A 21394-nucleotide genomic window follows, 5' to 3' on the forward strand; every position below is an offset into this window, starting at 1 on the left:
AACCGCCTCGGCGTTTTGATACGTGTAAATCTCACTAGGTAACGTTTGTCAACATATTTTCATGAATCCACTCTACAAAAAAAGTGCTTATATTGATCAGAGTTATATCCTATGGATATCTACACAGTTATAAAATTGGCAAGGTGGTGTAAGTCTAAACCAAACAGACCTTATTTTAAGTTAATCTAAAAATATCCTATGGAATAAATGAAGGAACCGCTTTTCAGATTTTGCTAGAAGGTGTCATGGGAATTGTGACCCGCACTTTGGTAGTCAATTCTTACCATGCCCATTATTAAAATAGGATTTCCTGCATATAGAAATTACAGTTTTTGTTTACAGCATTCATCACAGGTAACTTAAACTAAATTTTTATTATTCAAACAGTTGAGTATTTGTCTCCTAAGCAGACTCTTCAGTATCGTTGTCACTTCAGAGCTGTGTGTATATATACACACACACTAAAAAAAACTATAATAAAATCAGCCGATTAATCGGTATCGGCTTTTTTTGGTCCTCCAATAATTGGTATCGGCGTTGAAAATTCATAATCGGTCGACCTCTAGTGCACATCGCACACAGCAGTGAAGGAGACGAGACCAAAAAGAAACCCCCATAAAAATTTAAACAAATAACCTTGATTCTTGCCATACAGGCATTTGGAACATTGCGCTAAAACATTAGATAGATCACCCAGCCCTAATAGAAGATACCATTATCTGAAATCAAGACAGTTTTAGTGGGTAATACTTTCTCACAAGACAAAGCTCCCATGGAGATTTCAGGATGTTCTTTGAAAAGCAGACACTCAATTATGAGAGACTAAACCCTAACATAATGAAGGGTTAAAAAAAAAGAAATAAAATGACTGACATGTTGAGTTGGGGTTGGGTAACAGGGGGGTACAGAGCAGGCAGACTTCCTATGGAGGAAACCACTCTTGAAACAGGAGCACATCCTCTGGCCTGTCCCTCCTCTAGTGGGCACTTCCATGTCACAGGCTAGCTCCCTGGCCAAAGGCCCTGTTTGCACGTTTCCTTCCAACAACAAAAAAATACATATATTCTAAGACTTTCCGTTGCGGGACATCCCCTCAGGCGTAGGACTGGAAAGAGTGGCCCAGGGCCAAAGCTGGACCAGAGTAACTTGGGATTTTGGAACTTGAGCAAGACAGGGAATTCCACTTGAAGATCCTACAGCAGTGGCTGGCCCAAGAGCACAACATTCCTCCTCCCTAGTCCCTACCTTATTCAAACTTCAGCCTTCATTCAGCCTGGTTTCAGATGTTTGTGCTGTATAGCCAACTTCTACAGATCTGGGACCAGGCTACAGTTCATCATTCAATGAATGATATTTATACAGGCAGTGACACCACATCTCTGGATGTTTACTGAAGATTAGCGTAATGCTGAATCTGCCCTTGACAAAATTGCTTTTAATGTTGCCAGAAGCTGATGGGAGGCTCACATGCCTTGAGGATTATATGCCATATTAGAGAGCCCGAGTCACTCCTCTGATCAACAACATGGTCTGATTTCAAATGGTGATAAATGACGATTATCTCACTGAATCCCAGCCAAGCCTCTTCTTGTCAACCACAAAAGCAGAGAGGCTAAAGGCAGATAAAACAAAGTCAAACAAGTACAGCCAATTGCTGAGACATTTTACTCTGATCTCAGACACAGTAGGCAGGTTTCCATTGACCCAGGTATATTTCGACAAAGCAAGGTGGCAATTTTTTTTTAACTAAAAACAGCAGATATGAGAACATTAACGCGCAATTTGCCTAAATGGGTAATGGACACACTTCAAATACTGCATTTTTATTTGAAAATTGTTTTTTGCGAGAGAAAAAAAAATGTTAAGGTGTGACGTCATTACGTCCAGCTGTTTTTAAATGGACGGAAGATGGTTAAATGGAATCGCACCCTAGCAGGCAATTGTCATCCATTTTCTATGCAAACCTAAATGCCATCAACAAACAAAAAGTTAATGGAAACATAGCTAGTGAGGGACTACAGATGGGTTAGCTGACAACGTCACAAAAACAATGCACACGCTTCAATGGGGCAGAAGTTTGAGTTGTTGCGATTCTGGAGGGCCAGATAGCTACCAACAATGACGAGGAACTGCCATGTGGTGAATCGTAAGTGACTCATTTCAGCTAGTTATGGCCATTGTTGACAATGACACATTTCATGTCAATGCTAACAAGGCAACAAAAATGCTAGCTAGCTAACCAACAACTGCAACGATGTATTTGAGACAAATACATTTGCTCAAGGAGCACTTATGTTTTCAATGAACATTGAAGACGAAATATAGTTTACATGTTATCAACAATCTAAGCCAACCCCGTCTGTTTTGCCCCATAGTTGCGCACACGTCGATTGTTGCGGCTAAACAACCAACCCGTCTATTCACTGCAGTCGGTCTCACGAGACCTAGCAGCTGTCAGTCGATATGCTGCTGTGTCTTAAACACAGTAGATCTGAAGTCAATGTAATGAGAACTTGGCGTTGGCTCATGACTGACTTCACGCAGAGAAGTGAGTGAGTGCACAAAGCTGACACTGTATATACTGGAGCAGCTTAGAGGTGTAAGAGACAAGTAAAGACACCACATGCCACTTTACGCGGGCCCAGACTGCCGATCCCATCTTATTTATCGCTTAATAAGGACATAAAACCAGGTACACACTGCTACCTAAAATAAACGCTGTTCTTGATCTCAGACAAAGATGATCTTGACCCTCTGTTCAACCCACTTTGTATCAACTACAATCACGTGTCTAGCTAGCTAACTTGGCTAAGGCTATAGTGTAGAGCAGCCATATACAGTAAACACATTAGGAAATAGGCTAGGCCTACAAGTCAAAGTTGATGCACAGCCAACTGCCACATGAGTTTATTATTTTTTTTCATTGTTTGTCATTTAGCAGACGCCCTTATCCCGGTTGAATTATAGGAGCAATTAGGGTTAAGCGCCTTGCTCAACGGGACATCTACAGATGTTTTCACCTAGTCGGCTCGGGGATTCAAGCCAGCAACCTCTAGGCTATCTGCTGCCGTTTTGCTCTGCCTCTTGGTAGTTGAGTAATGTCAGAATAATTTGGTAGACATCCACAACACTAATAACCTAGCCTATTTCTGTTCATTTCCATGAAATAAAACACAGTAGCCTATTCACTGATTTGACATTCTAAAGGGGTTGTCGATTAAGGCAGCCCCCCGCACCTCTGATTCAGAGGGGTTGGGTTAAATGCAGAAGACACATTTCAGTTGAATACATTCAGTTTTACAACTGATTAGGTATGCCCCTTTCATCAAGTAGGATATTAAATCTGCTCGTGGTCTTTGGTCTCAACAAATGTCTTCCAAAGACGCATGTTACTAGCGGCCTACCCAGAATCCAGACATTAAAACAGATTTCAACAATACTCAAATGTATTGAACTTAGTAGGAAATCAACTAAATGTATTTAACATGTATGAATTTGCCAAGTCATGAACAAATTGAATCAGTGATTTGTATTTTGCACGCGTATGCCTACAGTACACTGTGTAGCCATTGGTAATGTGGCTAATGATAACTGTCTTCTGGTAGAGATGGAAAGATTTAAACCTTTTCAATGAAATGTTAACTAAAACGTAGCCTAAGCCTTTCTGGCAGAATGATATGATTATTTGCATCAATCCAGTGGACATTTGTTTAGCAAATTCTGAAATAACATAAGGGCTACAGAAACATTGATAAAAAAAAATTAAAATACATTCTCTGGCTGGTGCTCACCTGCAATACAAGGTAACTTCACCAAAAATAATACATTTCTTATATTTTTCCACAGTTCTCAAAAGTAGTCTCTTGGTGTGGTTTAAACCTGTTACGGAACATCCGGTGAAATTGCAGAGTGCAAAATTCAAATTAGAAATATTTAACTTTCATAAAATCACAAGTGCAATACACCAAAATAAAGCTTAACTTCTTGTTAATCCAGCCATCGTGTCAGATTTCAAAAAGGCTTTACGGCGAAAGCAAACCATGCGATTATCTGAGGACAGCACCCCACCATACAAACACATGAAAATCATACTTCAACCAAGCAGGTGCGACACAAGTCAGAAATAATGATATAATTCATGCCTTACCTTTGAAGATCTTCCATTGGCACTCCAATATGTCCCAGAAACATCACAAATGGTCCTTGTTCGATAAACTCCTTTATATCCCGAAAATGTCCATTTATTTGGCGCGTTTGATTCAGAAAAACATTGGTTCCAACTCAGCCAACATGACTACAGATTTAATAAATTACCTGTAAACTTGGTCCAAACAACTTTCCTAATCCAACTTTAGGTATCCTAAAACGTAAATCATCGATAAAATTTAAGACGGAATATACTGTGTTCAATAGCGGATAAAATCAAAGTGGAGCGAGCTACAGGTCAAGCGCACCCAAAAAATATATATAATAAAAATAAAAAAAATAAAGTGTCCACTTGGCTTGACACTCATACTGAATAGCCATACTTCATTTCTCAAAGGTAAAATATGAACCAATTTCTAAAGACTGTTGACATCAAGTGGAAGCCATAGGAACTGCAACCAGGTGCCTCAAATCTAGTTTCCCCATAGAAAACACAGTGAACTAAAAAATAAATTAAAAATTTAAAAAAAAATCTTGGATGGTTTGTCCTCGGGGTTTCACCTGCCAAATAAGTTCTGTTATACTCAGACATCATTTTAACAGTTTTAGAAACTTTAGAGTGTTTTCTACCCAAATCTACCAATTATATGCATATCCTAGCTTCTGTGACTGAGTAGCAGGCAGTTTACTTTGGGCACGCTTTTTGTCCGGACGTGAAAATACTGCCCCCTATCCCAAAGAGGTTTTAAACATTGTTGAGGACTTACAACATCCAATTGTTTTTCTAATAAAAAAAAATATATTTACTTAAGTGTTATTTTAGAGCAAAAACTGGGAAAGTGGAAACAAAACTGAGAAATATAAAACAGATTTATAGCTCGATGTTACCAGCCCACTTCAACACAATGCCTGCCACACATACATCCACTGAGCCCCCTGCAGAGAGCCAGCCTAGCAGGGTGATGCTCCATGTGGAGGAAGAGGGTGTGTGCTGCCTGCATTATGAAATAAGCTCACCTTCCTATTCTAGAACCTTCAATTCTTTGGAATAACAATAGACCTAGGGTACATCAAATATATGTTATTGTTACAGTTATGAAGCACAGCAGCAGGGCTCTCAGATGTCATCCCTACTGCCTAAACAGACAAGTCAATGTTTGTTTTCTTACAGTGGGAGTGTGGCCTACTGCAAATTAACCTCGGAAACACTATTTTTAGTCTGCTGCACTGAAGGTTAAGAGGTTGACCTGAGCTGCATCACCGATTGTAGTGAACCGATAAACTCTTAACAAGCTCATCACTGGCTTCTAATGAGACCAGTAGAGTACCAGTTGCACTAGGAAGGGACAATCAATTGTCAAAGCAAGCAAGCAATCTTTCCTGGCCTGAACAACTAATTGTGTGGGCTACCTACAGCTACACTACTCTGCATTGTATTAAAGCTCACATGCAATGTGAATAACAGAGGTGGTTCTATTCCAAACAGTCCATCTGAGGCTGCCCCAGAGAGTTCCACTGCACATGTTGGTCCCTGATAACTCCCAAAATGGCCTGCAAAACAGAGAGGACAATCTGTGAAAGTCACGTTACTCTTTATTTTTAGAAATATTCTGTCTCTTCACTGGCTTTTCCAAATGGAACATTCTATCTTTGCACCTAGAAAAGGAGAGATGAAAGTACACCAGAGTTTTGAGTGTAATGAAACACATTGGCAGGCCTTGCTAGAAATCCTTCACTTCTGAATGAAAAGGAAACCTCAGAGGCTTGCAGTGGGCTAAAAGCAGTATGCTCCTACAGCACTGCAACATTTGCACTCTAAAGCAATATAGTTAATCAGCTAACAGTGACTAAATTAAGTTAGCCGGTTTGCCTGACAGATATCAGTGGTGTCTTCAGGGCTTTGTTCCAGCAATGAACAGGTAGCTGATTGCCTCAACTAACCTGACTCTGTACCGGTACCCCCTGTATATAGCCTCGTTATTTTTATTGTTTTATTTTTTTTACTTAAGTTTCTTTAATAAATATTTTAACTATATTTCTTGAACTGCATTGTTGATTAAGGGATGGAAATAAGCATTTTACAGTAATGTCTAAACCTGTTGTATTCAGTGCATGTGACAAATAACACTTGATAATACCAGAGTTCACAAGGCACCTGACCAATTTGACAGACCCAACCCACTGGGCTGGAGTGCATGGAGATTATATTTGCCCAGGTGAAGGTGTGCTCACAAATCAATCCATGATGACAGCAATTTATGTTTCAACCTTGTCACACTGCCATAAGTTATTTGGATAGGTTATTGCCTCTACATTCTTTCTTCAAGGAAAAACCTTATCATTTTTGCAAAGTACTCCACATGAATCGTGTTCTGGCCTCTAGACAATGGGTGAATGTTAACATCTGGGGATTTTGCAAGTTCATGCACAACAAATTGGGTTGACAACAGACCTTACCTGTCAGCAATGTGTTCCAGTTTATTGAATAATGAAGGTATTGTTTCCAGAACTGACTACTGGTCCATGTACAAAATGTTGAACACAGCTGTTCAGAGAAACAAACTTTTGGTAGCTATAAACAAAGTTTAGGGCGATTGGATACAGCTGGTTGCAAGAAAAGAGTGAGCCCTAACGTTATAACCTTAACCATACAGCTTGCACAGTCCAAGAGGCAAACTTGAAACTGCATAGGGAGACCTGTCAACTAGCCAGATAGTCAGCAACTCAATTTAACCATTCCAGGGCAATAAACTCAACTGCATAAAAACTCACGTTTTGTGGCATTGATGAGATTCTTTCCATCCTTGTAGAGTTCCTTGATAAATCTGTTGGTTTTGTCCAACTCTGCCTCGTGTGCCTTTATTTTCTCCCTGAAAACGGGACTGTCCAGGTAGCATTCGCTAAACTCCAACGGGTGTAATCCCATGTCTTTAACGTTAGCTAGTTGACTAGGTCAGCTAGCTAGCATAAGAAGCTGTAAAGCTGCTTTATAAAAACCACGCACTAACTAGTTAGCCACCACCAACAAGTTGCTTGGTGTCAAGCGAAAAAAAAAAGTATCTTTAACCAACCAAAAACAGATTTTTAGGGTGAGCAACTAGCTTGTGCTGTCCTCTAACACGTTAGCTACGTTTTGCTAGCTAGTGTTCCCAAATCATAACGTGTTGGCTAACTACAGCTATTTCAAGAAGTAACTTGGCTAGCATGTTACGAGTAGTTGAAAATGAGCATTGCATTCCTACATTAGCAACTATTTTGTTAGAGCTTGTTCAAGAGTAACCGCAAACCATTATTTAGGTCGGAAAAACTCAGTATATTCTTGTGTCAATCCAAGTTGTAGTCCACGTCGTCCAATATAGACATTCAATTGACAGGCGAAAGGAGAAACTCCTATTTGACAAGTAGGCGTTGAGCTCAAGCCCTCCTCCCCAGACGCGGGATAGGGCGTTTATCCATTTGGCTTCCACCCACCTTCTGATTAATTCATACATTTGCCAACAATGTAAAATATTTACATTTTCTACAAAATACATACTTATAATATATCTAGCCGGTGATCGTTTTTTATTATAATATTTCAGACGCTCTAATTTGATTTTCTTCACTCAGAACAGCCACAACTTTACACAATGGAATCATGAAAGATATCTTTGTTCCTACCCGTACTTATTTACTCAACGGACATGTGCCGCAGTTCTTATCATACCTAAGACAGTACAGTATAAAGATAGGCAGAAACTGCTACACCAATAGAAATCCCCGATCACGCTTTGTAGGCTAGCTAAATTCGTGAGAAGAACGCGTCATCGTGTATAACGGTCGTTTCGCGCCAAACTGCGCATGTTCAGGCCGTCAAATCAAAGGGACTCCTTCGATATAAAGTTTTTTTGGACAAAAATGAAGACGTGTCAGTTTGTCACGTTCGCGAGGTTAGAGTAAACATGTTCAACTACTTGAGACATTGTCTTCCATCTAGGTTGTGCCTTTAGATTTCGAGAAGATTAACAGCTAAGGAATAATTTTTCACTTCTCTTATTGATTTCTCAAAACCCAAACCCCGGCCTGGTATGTTGGTCTGCTTCGCAAGCGTTCCCGGAAGTCTGGCGATGTTGCGCCTCTGGGTTTACAAACTCTTATTATACTTCACTGTCAGTGGTCTTCAGCTAACGGCGCTATCAGATGTTGCTAGCTCTACATTTTATACTGTTAATGTCATCATCGTTTATAGCGTTACTCTTGTATGCACGATTGTGTGATACATATATATAGTAAGTCATCAGCATCACTGAAAATGAAGTTTTACACAATTTGCTGGCTATAGTTAGCTAGTTAACATACAGTAGTAGCTAAGTTAGCGACTAGTTTTGAAAATAATACCCAGTAGTTAGCTAGTGATATTGCATGATGAACACAACACTGCTAGTTAGCTATACTCTTATCATTTGGTGTGGCATTTTGCACCGATAGTCTAGACTTGTATAATTTAAACGTTAGCTTGCTAGCTACAGCTATTGATAATGACATTGTAGCTAGTTATGTAATTATCAAAATAAACTGCTCATCAGTGTGATGAATGTTGTTTGGCTATGTGTTTATGTTTCTGTGTGTTCCTAACATGTGGTCTCCTAACTTCCTGTGTGATAGGAATGCCCAACACCAGCACCAGGCCTAAGCGTGGCAGACGGAACCGTCGGGTGCCCAGGGAGGACCCTGCCAGGAATGAGCTGGTGTCCAGGTCACTGGAGAGTGCCCAGCAGTGTCTGTTCAACCAAGACTATGGGACCGCCTTTGTCCACTACCTTCTCGTCCTCAACCTGGCTCCTGTGCTGAAGGACTTTGCCAGTGTGGGTAGCAAAGGAAAACCTGTAGGCCAGGGCTCTTCAACCCTGTTCCTAGAGTGCTACCCTCCTGTAGGTTGTAACTAACCTGATTTATCAACCAGCTAATTATTAGAATCAGGTGTGCTATATTAGGGATGGAGCGAAAACCTACAGGACGGTATCTCTCCAGGAACAGGGTTGGAGAGCCCTGCTGTAGGCTATACACCATTCAGCCTGTCTGACAATTGACATTCCCTTTGAACTTTCAGATTTTTTTTAATTAGATTTGTATATGTTTTCACATACACCAGATAGGTGCAATGAAATGTATTATTTTACAGGGTCAGCCATAGTAGTATGGTGCCCCTTTAGCAAATTAGGGTAAAGTGCCTTGCTCAATGGCAAATCAGATTTTCTAACCTTGTTGGCTCGGGTATTCAAACCAATGACTCTTCGGTTACTGGCCCAAAGCTCTAACCACTAGGCTACATTTCGTTTTGAAGTTGAAGTGTGTATTCTCTCTGCACGTTATAATATGAATGTTTACCACGGAAGGAAAAAGACAAGTGATTTCTTTTGTAGATTAGTCCAATACATCACCAATAAAGTTTTTATAATGTGTGTGTTTTCAGGAGTCCTTTAGGTTCACTCTGTTCAAATGGGCAGATGAGCTCGACTCTCTGGGGCGCATCCAGGACCTGTTTGACTGCTACGAACAGGCTCTGGAGCTCTTCCCTACTGATGAGGTCATCATCAACAGCATGGGGGAACACCTGTTCAGGTAGCCCTCACTCAACAGTCTGACCGGTGTCTTGTCTGTAGGCTTGGGAACTGGGAAGACTACTAGTCAGGTTTACTAGGTACTATTGTACCTTAGGTTGTGCTCAATGCCGGATCAAGACTATAGTTATCTTTTCTTTCATGTCTTGCCAATGAATTGTTTGTTTGCATGCAGTGGTTGAACTAGCCAGACAGCGCTGTGTCCTAGTAAATGTGTCACAGTATTCGTAGGTTGCTCACAATTGTTCCGTTCCAATCTTCCATGCACGCTCCAGAATGGGATTCAGGGATGAGGCCGCTGGTCATTTCCACAAGGCCCTGAAGCTGAAGCCGGACTACCCTGAGGCCAAGGAGAATTTCTACCGCGTGGCCAACTGGCTGGTGGAGCGCTGGCACTTCCTGATGCTCAACGATCGCAGGAGGAACCACAAGTACCAGCAGGCCATCCAGAAGGCTGTTGAGGGAGGCTGCAACACTGTGTTAGATATAGGCACAGGGACAGGTATCCTCGGGTGAGATTTCTTTCTGCCTATTACAGTTAAAGGGATAGTTCATCAAATGAAAAAATTACATATTGCTTTCCTTAACCTGCAAGAGGTCTTTGGACATTTGTGCCGCAAATGCTAAAAGTGTAGCATTTGGAAATAGTGCCAGCCACTGCCAGTAAAACTAAACCAAAGCATGGATTGCTGTCATACCTTATACATTCCTTACAGGGTAAGGAAACCAATGTCATTTTGTAGTTTGGGTGAGCTATCCTTTTAAGTGCATCCTTTGTTTTATTACAGTGGCTATGTTATATGAAGAATTAGGTTAAAGTTTTACAATCTTAATGGTTAGTATCTGTCCCAGAGAAATCTACACAGCTCTGTTAAAAACACTAACTGTCATGGCTGTGGTCTGTCCATTTCTATTTGTTTGTTACTGCTTGTAATCCTTGTTCCTCTCCGGTCTCTCTATGGACAGAATGTGTGCTAAGAAGGCAGGGGCGGCTGAGGTGTACGCCTGTGAGCTGTCCAAGACCATGTACGAACTGGCCTGTGAGGTGGTCACCGCTAACGGAATGAACGGACGCATCAAGATCCTCCATATGAAGTCGCTGGAGATGGAAGTGCCTAAAGACATCCCTAAGAGGTGACCTTTCACCTTCCCTCTTACTCTGACATCTGTATGGGCCTAGTCCTGGACTAAAAAGACATGGAGACTCTCCATTGAGCATGGGCATCAGTCCAAGACTTGATTTAACCCCGTACAATGTCAAGAGGGCAGAGTCGCTGTCCATCTTCCAAAAACATCTGAAACCCTACCTCCTTTAAAGAGTATCTTGAATAAATTCCATGTCCTCTCCCAAAATAAAATACAAATAATGCACTTGTCTTTTCCTACTAGAACTGACTATGCTGATAACTACTTTGTTGAGGGAAAATGTACTTGCTACGATTGTGATGTGTTGTCTCACCTAGCTTACTTTAAGATGAATGCACTAATGTAAGTCGCTCTGGATAAGAGCTTCGGCTTAATTACTAAAATGTGGCCTGGAAACTGTCCCTATGCGTCCTCCTAATGTGTATGTACCGTTTGTGTGATGTGTTTTCTGTGGTAGGGTATCGCTGGTTGTCACCGAGACTGTGGATGCCGGCCTATTTGGTGAAGGTATTATAGAAAGCCTTATACACGCCTGGAATCATCTGCTTTTGCCTCCACAGGTAATTAACTAGCATAGGCAGCCATTTTGAGGATGGATTTTGTGTTCATACTGAGTTCCAACACTGTAGTGAATACAAGCCACCCTTTAGTGTAAGTCTGAAAGCATTACCATGATTAGTGAGTAACATGAATTGGTTTTAGTATTGATTATTTATTTCCCAACACTTTCTCATAACATTTTCAGTTTCATTACAACCATGGATTTAGATGCCAGTCATGTTCATGTTTTTCATTCATTTAACAGGATTGTCTGTCTCTCAATTCAACACAAGTGATCGCAAAGTAATCTTCATAAGAGGCTTTACCTATATTTTTGTGTCACAATCACAATTGTAAAACATGATTATGGAGCATCAATCCTCTTTATATGAAATGTCCTTTATCCAGCCAAATCCTTTGTTTATTGGCAAAGAGATTCATCCAAAATCATTTTAAAGGTTACAGTAGGAGGCTACAGTGCCAATCAACCACCTTCCTCAATATCATAATGCTGCAGCCAATATAGGTCAACATTGCCATCTATGGTCTCAATGCAATACTACATTTGAGGTAAAAAAAAGAAGAAAAAGGATAGATGAAAATCCTTTACATAAAGATTCCCTACAGACAAGTGCATTAAGTAAACATATAATATAAATTGCACCAACAACCAAAATCCTATTATAGCAAAGTTAATGGCATGAGGCCTGATGTATGAACATGTGAAGGCTCACTTTCTGCTCCTGCTACTGCAGAGCACCCAGGACCCATCCAGGCCTCCCTCCCAAACAGGCCGGGTCATCCCTGCCGGAGCCACTGTGTTTGGGATGGCTGTCCAGTGCCTGGAGATCCGCCGCCATCACAGGTGACCTGTCCATGTGTTGTTAATAAAGGCTAACTTAAGTCAGTCAGACGTTGTTCTTCAATGATGGATTTAGTTGTATAATTTATTTTGCGCGTTTCACCCTCAATGCCTCAGCATTTAGAACAGTAGACCAAACATCAACAAGTTCAACATGTTGTTCACCTTTTCGTGTCCTTATCTGTTGGAATATTTCATTGTCGACATGGAACAACAGCTGAAGGCCATATGTGTGTGTGTGTGTGTGTGTGTGTGTGTGTGTGTGTGTGTGTGTGTGTGTGTGTGTGTGTGTGTGTGTGTGTGTGTGTGTGTGTGTGTGTGTGTGTGTGTGTGAACAGACACCGGTGTTAATATTCATGTCATACCATCTATTTATAACCATGTGCCTGCAGGCTGTGTGTGTCTGAGGTAGGAGGCCTGGCCACGGCTGCAGCCGGAGAGCTCCACAGCCCAGTAAGCTGCAGCTCAGAGGATGACTCCACAGAGCCCTACACCACAGAGAGACTGAGCAGACTGCCTGGAGGCTACACGCCCCTCACTGAACCCTTCAATGCCCTGGACATAGACTTCAACAACGTTCAGGTCAGCGGCAGTAGAGCGTCTTTATGTGTACATAGATAACGTATAAACCAGAATTACATCTCCACGGGGAACTGTTAGTTATGATCAACAACTACGACGTACAGCCTCACAGTGGCATTGCTGTGTGTAGATTCTGTATATTGATAACGAAACAATATCTCGTATGTCAAAAGCCTCATACTCTCTCAAGCTTTTCAAAATCGAACAAGCTCGTTAGCGTGATGTTTGGCTATAGGTTCCAAGAATACAAGAGCCGTGATTGTGTTATGCTATGCTAACTGTACCCCAGGAGCTGGAGGGTCTGTGCTCCAGGGAGGTGAGCCGGGTGCGTCTACCTGTAACTGGGGAGGGTCTGCTGGACGCCCTGGCCGTGTGGTTCCAGCTCCACCTGGACCAGGAGAGTAGCCTGTCCACCGGCCCTAAGGAGGACACCTGCTGGGAGCAGGCCATCTACCCCGTTCAGACACCACACAGTAGGATCATTTATATAAGACGTGTATGTACACTGAGTGTACAAAACATTAGGAACACCTTCCCTTTTGCCCTCAGGACAACCTCAATTCGTTGGGGCATGGACTCTGTAAGATGTCGAAAGTGTTCCACGGGGATGCTGGCCCTTGTTGACTCCAATGCTTCCCACAGTTGTCAAGTTGGCTGGATGTCCTTTGGGTGGTGGACCATTCTTTATACACACAGGAAACTGTTGAGTGTTAAAAACCCATCAGTCTTGCAGTTCTACCATACCCCATTGAAAGGGACTTAAATCTTTTGTCTTGCCCTTTCACCCTCTGAATGGCACACATACACAATCCATGTCTCAAGGTTTAAATATCCTCCTGCACTTCATCAACACCGATTTGAAGTGGATTTAACAAGTGACCTCAATAAGGGATCAAAGCTTTCACCTGGATTCACCTGGTCAGTCTGTGTCCCTCAAACTCAACTCTGGACCTTGAAGCCAGTTCCACTGCTTTTTTTCATTGTTCTCCTCTAATCAGACGGATTTAGACCTGGGACACCAGGCACGTGCAATGAATTATTAGATAGAACAGAAAACCAGCAGGCTCTAAGAGTTGAGTACCCCTGGTCTATTTGATGGAAAGAGCAGGTGTTCATAATGTTTTGTACATGCAGTGAGGTAGTATATTTAGACAACTGCACACTACTCCTCTGTAGGAGTATGATGTAGTGTTGCAGTGCGTAGGGAGCACTGCGTAGGGAGCAGTGTGTATAAACATCTCTACATAGAGCCCTTCTAATCATACAGTAGAGATGCACAGAATGCACTGTAGAGACAGATTCTCCTGACATCCACTCAGAGCAACTATTGCAGTAATACATTACACATATATTACATACTGTACATAATATATACAAATGGTGTTCTTGCATATTCCGCTGTAATATTTGTCCCCTTCTGATGTTTGCAATGCAATTCCCCATTCCGTCAAACGGGGGCAGTAGGCTACATATAGAAGAAACCTATTCCATTGAAGACAGTAGGCAATGACCTGAAGTCAACTTACACTGTAACCTCAAGGCTGTTATTGGTTGTCTTTGGTTTGCCTAGCTGGATTCCACAACCATGAACATTCAAATGGATTGAATGAATTCTACGCAAATAGGCTTGACCTTTGTCTGCAAACAATTCTGTACTCCTTTATCCTGTCAGGCTATTGTGCTCCTTCCAGACGTAGAACAACAAAGTGAAGTTGTGGCGTTGTCATTGAGATGCACCATCAGTCAGCTGCCGAGCTCAGTGTTTCTGTACAGCAGTGTTGATAATTGACAGGGGTAGTGTCCAGGGACCCGCCAGACACCATTCCCGCTATTTTTCCCGGTGATCATCCACATCCGTTTCCCGGCTGCCGTGGCGAGACAGACGGGTGCACCGGGATCGCCTGTGACACTCTTTAGTGTTCATGAATCTCTTGTAGGCTCTACATATGTATTTTCCCCAAACGCCCCCTGACAACGACAGGCCACACGCTGACGTGATGACACAAAGAGATGTTATTCCTACAGGAATGTCTCTCTGTCTCTCTGTCTCCCTCCCTCCCTGAATCTCATTTCCCTCGCTCCCCTGCTCCTACCCCTCTTCCTCTCTCCCGCTTTCTTTTTGTGCATTGACAAAGCATCTTGTTCCATGCCAGTTCTGTTTTACTTATTGTTGTGGTTCATGAATAAACAGTAATGTGTGCAACAAGGCCTTATAAAAAAAGAAAGAAATCAACTTGTTACTTATGATATGCCAAGAATTTGTACGTCATTTGCAATTTTACGTGCTTTATTTATTAGACTTAAAAAAGGGTCACACACTTCAAAACAAATGTACATAGTGAGTATATAAAACATTATGAACACCTGATCTTTCCATGACACAGACTGACCAGGTGAATCCAGGTGAAAGCTATGATCCCGTATTGATGTCACTTGTTAAATCCAATTCAATCAGTGTAGATGAAGGGGAGGAGACAGGTTAAAGAAGGATTTTTAAGCCTTGAGACATGGATTGTGTATAAAAATATTTATTTCAAAATATTTAAGTGATGGTGCAACGCATTGGATGGTTGTTTATTCAATGTCAATAGGTTTGTATCTGTCCTTCTTCAAGTGAACCATAAAATGAAATGTCTCGTCAGATTTTCCCCTGAGGCCTGGTGACGAGCTCATCGTGGAGATCTCCTGCCGGGACGCCTACCTGAGACTCTGCAGCGTTGCCGTGGCGAGAGACGGACGAGAGTTCTGTCTAGACGACTGTCTGGATCCAGACAAACCTAGAAACAACCCAGGTCCAAGCGGCAATCCCAACCCAAGCCTTAACGCCGAGGCAGAACTGTGCAGCGCCCTAGCTTGCCTCGGGACAGAGCAGAGCAGTGGACCTCGAGACTACACCATGCTGGAGTGTGCTGAAATGGCCCTCCTCAACAATCAGCCCTACCACGATAGTTTCCGCAGGGCACTGGCTAAACTCATCACCAACCTGAAGGACGCTCGTTCGGTCCAGGGTCCCATCCAGGGTCAAGGGTTAGAGGTCATGCCTCTCACTGACCCTCCCAGTGGCCCTATGGACCCTGGTCCCGACCCCTTCTACGTGCTGGACGTGTCCGAGGGCTTCTCTGTTCTCTCCCTCATGGCAGCCAGTCAGGGCCAGGTGAAGGCCTATAGTTCGGTAGAGAAGACCCAGCACCAGGCGGTGCTCAGGAGGCTGGCCAGGGCCAACGGTGTCCCAGAGGAGGCTCTCGAGTTCTGGCTGAACCAGGTGGAGGATGAGCAGGCGGTGCTCCAGAGACCCTCCAGGGAGAAGCTGTGGAGCGCCATTATATTAGACTGTGTGGAGACCTGTGGCTTAGTGAGGCAGAAGCTGATGGAGAAAGCCACCCTAGCCAGGTAGGAAGATGGAGGAAGTGCTGCTGGGAAAGGTAGTTTTGGTAGTAAACGGGTAGTATGTATGAAGTGCTGGTGGAATTTGATAGTGTTTTAGGAATGAGGTGGGATTGTGGATCATATTGCAGCATCTCGAATGTTGATATTGAATCTTCAGTGTTGTCACATTGGGAAAAATAGACTATTTGGGTTTGGAAGAATCTGTCCCTTTTTTGTACAATTGTTTGATTGTTTTGGTGGGGTCCATCCATGGCAGGTGCCTGCTGGAGGACGGCGGTCAGATCTTCCCAGAGAGAATAGTGGTGTACGGGATGCTGGTGGAGTCTGACACCCTGCTGCTGGAGAGTGCTGTCCAGGGCCAGGAGCCTACACTGGGCTTCAACATCGCTCCGTTCATCAACCAGTTCACTGTGAGTTACTGACACACCTCCCCACATCCGCTGCATGCATACTGTATCTCCCCACCTGCCTTGCATATGTCGTCACTAGGGCCTGAGGTTTTAATGATATGGTTAAGCAGTAAGGCCAGAGGGGTTGTGGTATATGGCCAAGGGCTGTTCTTATGCACAATGCAACACGAAGTGCCTGGATACAGCCCTTAGCTGTGGTATGTTTGCCAGATACCACAAACCCCCGAGGAGCCTTATTGCAATTGTAAACTGGTTATTAGTGCAGTAAATATGAATGTTTTGTCATACCTGTGGTATAGTCTGATATACCACAGCTTTCAGTGAATCAGCATTCAGGCCTCAAACCACACCGTTTATTTATATATATATATCTCTTTACACCGTGTACAAAACAATAGCAACACCAGCTCTTTCCATGACAGACTGACCAGGTGAATCCAGTTGAAAGCTATGATCCCTTATTGATGTCACTTATTAAATCCAATCAGTGTAGATGAAGGGGAGGTGACAGGTTAAAGAAGGATTTTTAAGCCTTGAGACAATTGAGACATGGATTGTGTATGTGTGCCATTGAGGATGAATGAAGACAAAATATTGAAGTGCCTTTGAACTGGGTATGGTAGTAGGTGCCAGGCGCACTGGTTTGAGTGTGTCAAGAACTGCAACGCTGCTGGGTTTTTCGCACTCACACACGGGGAACGATTATCAAGAATGGTCCACCACCCAAAGGACATCCAGCCAACTTGACACAACTGTGGGAAGCATTGGAGTCAATGTGGGCCAGTCCATGCCCTGACGAATTGAGGCTGTTCTGAGGGCAAGCGCCATGCTCTACCAACAGAGCTACAGAGGACCGAGTCCGGTCACATTGTCAGCAAAACCTCCTGGCTGTAGTCACACTCCCCAGCTCTAAATGTGCATGCACTATACTCTGATAACTAACAAAGTCCTATTGTAAATTTACTGCATGGTTAGGGGGAAAAGTATGGTCAACTCAGAAATTCATTCTACGTGACACAACTCCCAAGCCTTTCTCGCTCAACATGTCTCCTCTCATATCTGGTATTCCCTCTCATGTCACTGATGCAATAGTCATAGTATTGACAGCTGCCTCAATGTTCTTTGTACCTTGCATCATTCTTCTGATTCAAAGAACAGGCTCCTGAGACACACCAACATGTTGCCTGAGGGTTGTAACATCTTCACTCAAGATGGCTGCAGACATATAACCCCCCCCCCCAAAAAAAATATTCTGGCGAAAGCTAAACGTTGTTTTCTTATAGTTTCTTTCGCAGTACTGTTAGTGGTTCTTGGTCTTCCGTATTGCAGTTGAGCTCAAGTGAACCAATTTGAAAGGGCACAATGCGTTTAAACGGACCTTTTTACAGTGCTTTTTTTAAAGTCAAAATGGGTTTTAAAACCCCATTTTGCTTGCAATGCAACCTTCTACGTTGAGACTTCTCATGTTTTCTTTTATCTGGCTTTCCGTCCGTATTACGGGGAGCTGAGAAATCCTTTTAAGTCGTCTGCCTTTTCCGGTGTCTTGTTGGCGCTCTAATTTTCGGCGTTGGCTCCCGCGGGACGGCAGTTTGTTTAAACAGATGTTGTCTCTGAAGAGCTCAGACAAGGGCACGCCGTAGCACGACTGTCACGCTGGGGAAAAGCATTCGCGCGGCTTCACGTAAGGACATCCCTACCTGGATCCATCGGTAAGCATTACATCAATGACATCAAACGGAGAGCGGCGGAGACACCGGGCGCTGTGACGGGGAGGAGGAGGAGGTGGCGGCATTCGTTTGTTCTCCGTGACAGTGACACTCCCGCTCTGTCGCTTGATGAGAACTCTCCTCCTGCTTTCTAGAGTGTAGCTGTGCGATGCGTTGCAGCAGGTCACATGATGCACATGACTCTAAAAGAGTTCTAAGAGTTGGAGATTTAGTTAAAAACACCTGACAACAAACTAGCAGGAGAGGTTTGGGAAATACTGAACTAGACTACATGGACTGCCTTGTTATTCTGTTTAAAGGGGTTGAGTTAGTCTCAGATGTAGGGTTGTATAGATGTCCGTTGAATGGACATCTAATATGGAACAATGATATGATCTCTCTCCTTCCTAGGTTCCAGTCCATGTGTTTCTGGACTTGTCCACTCTGCAGTGTAGACATCTCAGTGACTCTGTAGAACTCTTTATCCTGGACCTCATGAACACCAACGCCAACTATACCAACAGAGACGTCAAGGTAAAGACCCAACCCGACAGATTCATTTAGTTATAGATACATTATCAGATATTGTCTGAAACATTCATATAAAAATAACATGGTAAATGGCACCATTGTCTGCTTACACATTATACTGAGGATAACACTGAGTTGCCAGATCCCTTGGCAGTGTTAGTACTTCCACTGAGCTGTGCCCCTGACCATAGAAATAAACTCAGCAAAAAAAAGAAACGTCCCTTTTTCAGGACCCTGTCTTTCAAAGATAATTCGTAAAAATCCAAATAACTTCACAGATCTTCATTGTAAAGTGTTTAAACACTGTTTCCCATGCTTGTTCAATGAACCATAAACAATTAATGAACATGCACCTGTGGAACGATTGTTAGGACACTAACAGCTTACAGACGGTAGGCAGTTAAAGTCGCAGTTATGAAAACTTAGGACACTAAAGAGGCCTGTCTACTGACTCTGAAAAACACCAAAAGAAAGATGCCCAGGGTCCCTGCTCATCTGCGTGAACGTGCCTTAGGCATGCTGCAAGGAGGCATGAGGACTGCAGATGTGGCCAGGGCAATAAATTGCAATGTCCGTACTGTGAGACGCCTAAGACAGCGCTACAGGGAGACAGGACGGACAGCTGATCATCCTCGCAGTGGCAGACCACGTGTAACAACACCTACACAGGATCAGTACATCCGAACATCACACCTGAGGGACAGGTACAGGATGGCAACAACAACTGCCCGAGTTACACCAGGGTACGCACAATCCCTCCATCAGTTCTCAGACTGTCCGCAATAGGCTGAGAGAGGCTGGACTGAGGGCTTGTAGGTCTGTTGTAAGGCAGGTCCTCACCGGACATCACTGGCAACAACGTCGCCTATGGGCACAAAGCCACCGTCGCTGGACCAGACGGGACTGGCAAAAAGTGCTCTTTACTGACGAGTCACGGTTTTGTCTCACCAGGGGTGATGGTCGGATTTGCATTTATCGTCAAAGGAATGAGCGTTACACCGAGGCCTGTACTCTGGAGCGGGATCGATTTGGAGGTGGAGGGTCCGTCATGGTCTGGGGCGGTGTGTCACAGCATCATCGGACTGAGCTTGTTGTCATTGCAGGCAATCTCAACGCTCTGCTTTACAGGGAAGACATCCTTCCTCCTCATTTGGTACCCTTCCTGCAGGCTCATCCTAACATGACCCTCCAGCATGACAATGCCACCAGCCATACTGCTCGTTCTGTGCGTGATTTCCTGCAAGACAGAAATGTCAGTGTTCTGCCATGGCCAGCTAAGAGCCCGGATCTCAATCCCATTGAGCACGTCTGGGACCTGTTGGATCGGAGGGTGAGGGCTAGGGCCATTCCCCCCAGAAATGTCCGGGAACTTACAGGTGCCTTGGTGGAAGAGTGGGGTAACATCTCACAGCAAGAACTGGCAAATCTGGTGCAGTCCATGAGGAGATGCACTGCAGTACTTCATGCAGCTGGTGGCCACACCAGATAATGAATGTTACTTTTGATTTTGGCTCCCCGTTTGTTCAGGGACACATTATTCCATTTCTGTTAGTCACATGTCTGTGGAGCTTGTTCAGTTTGTCTCAGTTGTTGAATCTTATGTTCATACAAATATTTACACGTTAAGCTTTGCTGAAAATAAACGCAGTTGAGGACGTTTCTTTTTTTTGCTGAGTTTACAATTACTATTTTATAGCTTACAATAGTCTATTTCTATGGCCCTGACTGTGTTTCTCCCAGGTCCAGGCTAGTGCCTCAGGCAGGGTGACTGCTGTGCCCTTCTGGTACCAGATCCACCTGAACGAGGAGATCAGCGTGAGCACCTTCAACCAGGACTCCCATTGGAAGCAGGCTGCCGTGGTGCTGCACCAGCCCCTGGCAGTGAGGGAGGGAGACTGGGTACGACTGGCCGTCACCCTGCAGAAGAGCTCCATCTCCATATCAGCCAGTATAGAGGAAGAGGCTGGTGAGACCGGGACTGTGGATTCGGTTAGAGAGTCCGCTCAGTGACTGTGAGAAGTAGATGTCTGGTGATATGAACAGTACAAGAGTCCACTTCATTAGTGTTTTAAAGGAGGGAGTTGTGGTGCTTTTGATTCTACAAGAGCATCAAGTCCACTCAGTCTTACTGGGAGAGAGGTCAAGGTATCACTCTGGATTCTATATTATGAGTGAACTGCATATATGTTGAGGGGAAGGGATTGGACTATGGATTCTCCGGAAGCGCCAGCTCTAAAATGACCCCACAGCTACCATCTCAATATGCCTTCTCTCAGGACTTTCACAAAGACATTTACATGTTTTATGATGTGCTCATCTTGAGACGTTTTGGTCTTCAGTGTGTTCATAATCTTGTTTTGGAATGAAGTCTCTTGATTATGGTTGCAGTCCTCATTAAAATGTTTTGTATCAGCACTTGCATTTTTCTCTCAAAGATTAATTTAGAAATCAAAGAAAATCATAATGAACAAACAAGGGACTTGG

General features: G+C 43.4%; 2 protein-coding genes across 5 annotated transcripts in view; one reads left to right on the plus strand and one right to left on the minus strand.

Annotated features, from left to right (window-relative positions):
- The window catches only part of LOC106610191 (rho GTPase-activating protein 10), a 70224-nt gene extending 62666 nt beyond the window's left edge, over window positions 1-7558 (minus strand). The window contains exon 1 of one of the 2 annotated variants that reach the window (XR_014393075.1): window positions 6919-7558. Coding sequence is in view for 1 of the 2 variants with exons in the window: in XM_045722755.2 (XP_045578711.1) it covers window positions 6919-7072 (154 nt within the window). In the remaining variant the exon portion in view is untranslated. The remainder of the gene's footprint in view (window positions 1-6918) is intronic. The other variant, XM_045722755.2, reaches the window with a different exon arrangement.
- LOC106610226 (protein arginine N-methyltransferase 9) lies at window positions 1992-21325 on the plus strand. 3 transcript variants are annotated; one of them, XM_045722752.2, is made up of 13 exons: window positions 1992-2146; window positions 8791-8990; window positions 9599-9747; window positions 10022-10258; window positions 10713-10880; window positions 11350-11452; window positions 12188-12297; window positions 12687-12876; window positions 13166-13349; window positions 15519-16266; window positions 16520-16673; window positions 18791-18913; window positions 20651-21325. In XM_045722752.2, exons 1-13 carry the CDS (start codon window positions 2119-2121, stop codon window positions 20918-20920), a joined length of 2664 nt encoding a protein of 887 aa, XP_045578708.1. In that variant the 5' UTR covers window positions 1992-2118; the 3' UTR covers window positions 20921-21325. The 3 variants fall into 3 exon arrangements, with proteins under 3 accessions (XP_045578708.1, XP_082834563.1, XP_045578707.1); XM_082978437.1 differs by lacking the exon at window positions 1992-2146 and adding an exon at window positions 7905-8075; XM_045722751.2 differs by lacking the exon at window positions 1992-2146 and adding an exon at window positions 8265-8414.
- The last annotated feature ends 69 nt before the right edge of the window (window positions 21326-21394 follow it).

This window comes from Salmo salar, chromosome 08 (genome assembly GCF_965601325.2).
Source record: "Salmo salar chromosome 08, fSalSal1, whole genome shotgun sequence".
Lineage (NCBI taxonomy): Eukaryota > Metazoa > Chordata > Actinopteri > Salmoniformes > Salmonidae > Salmo > Salmo salar.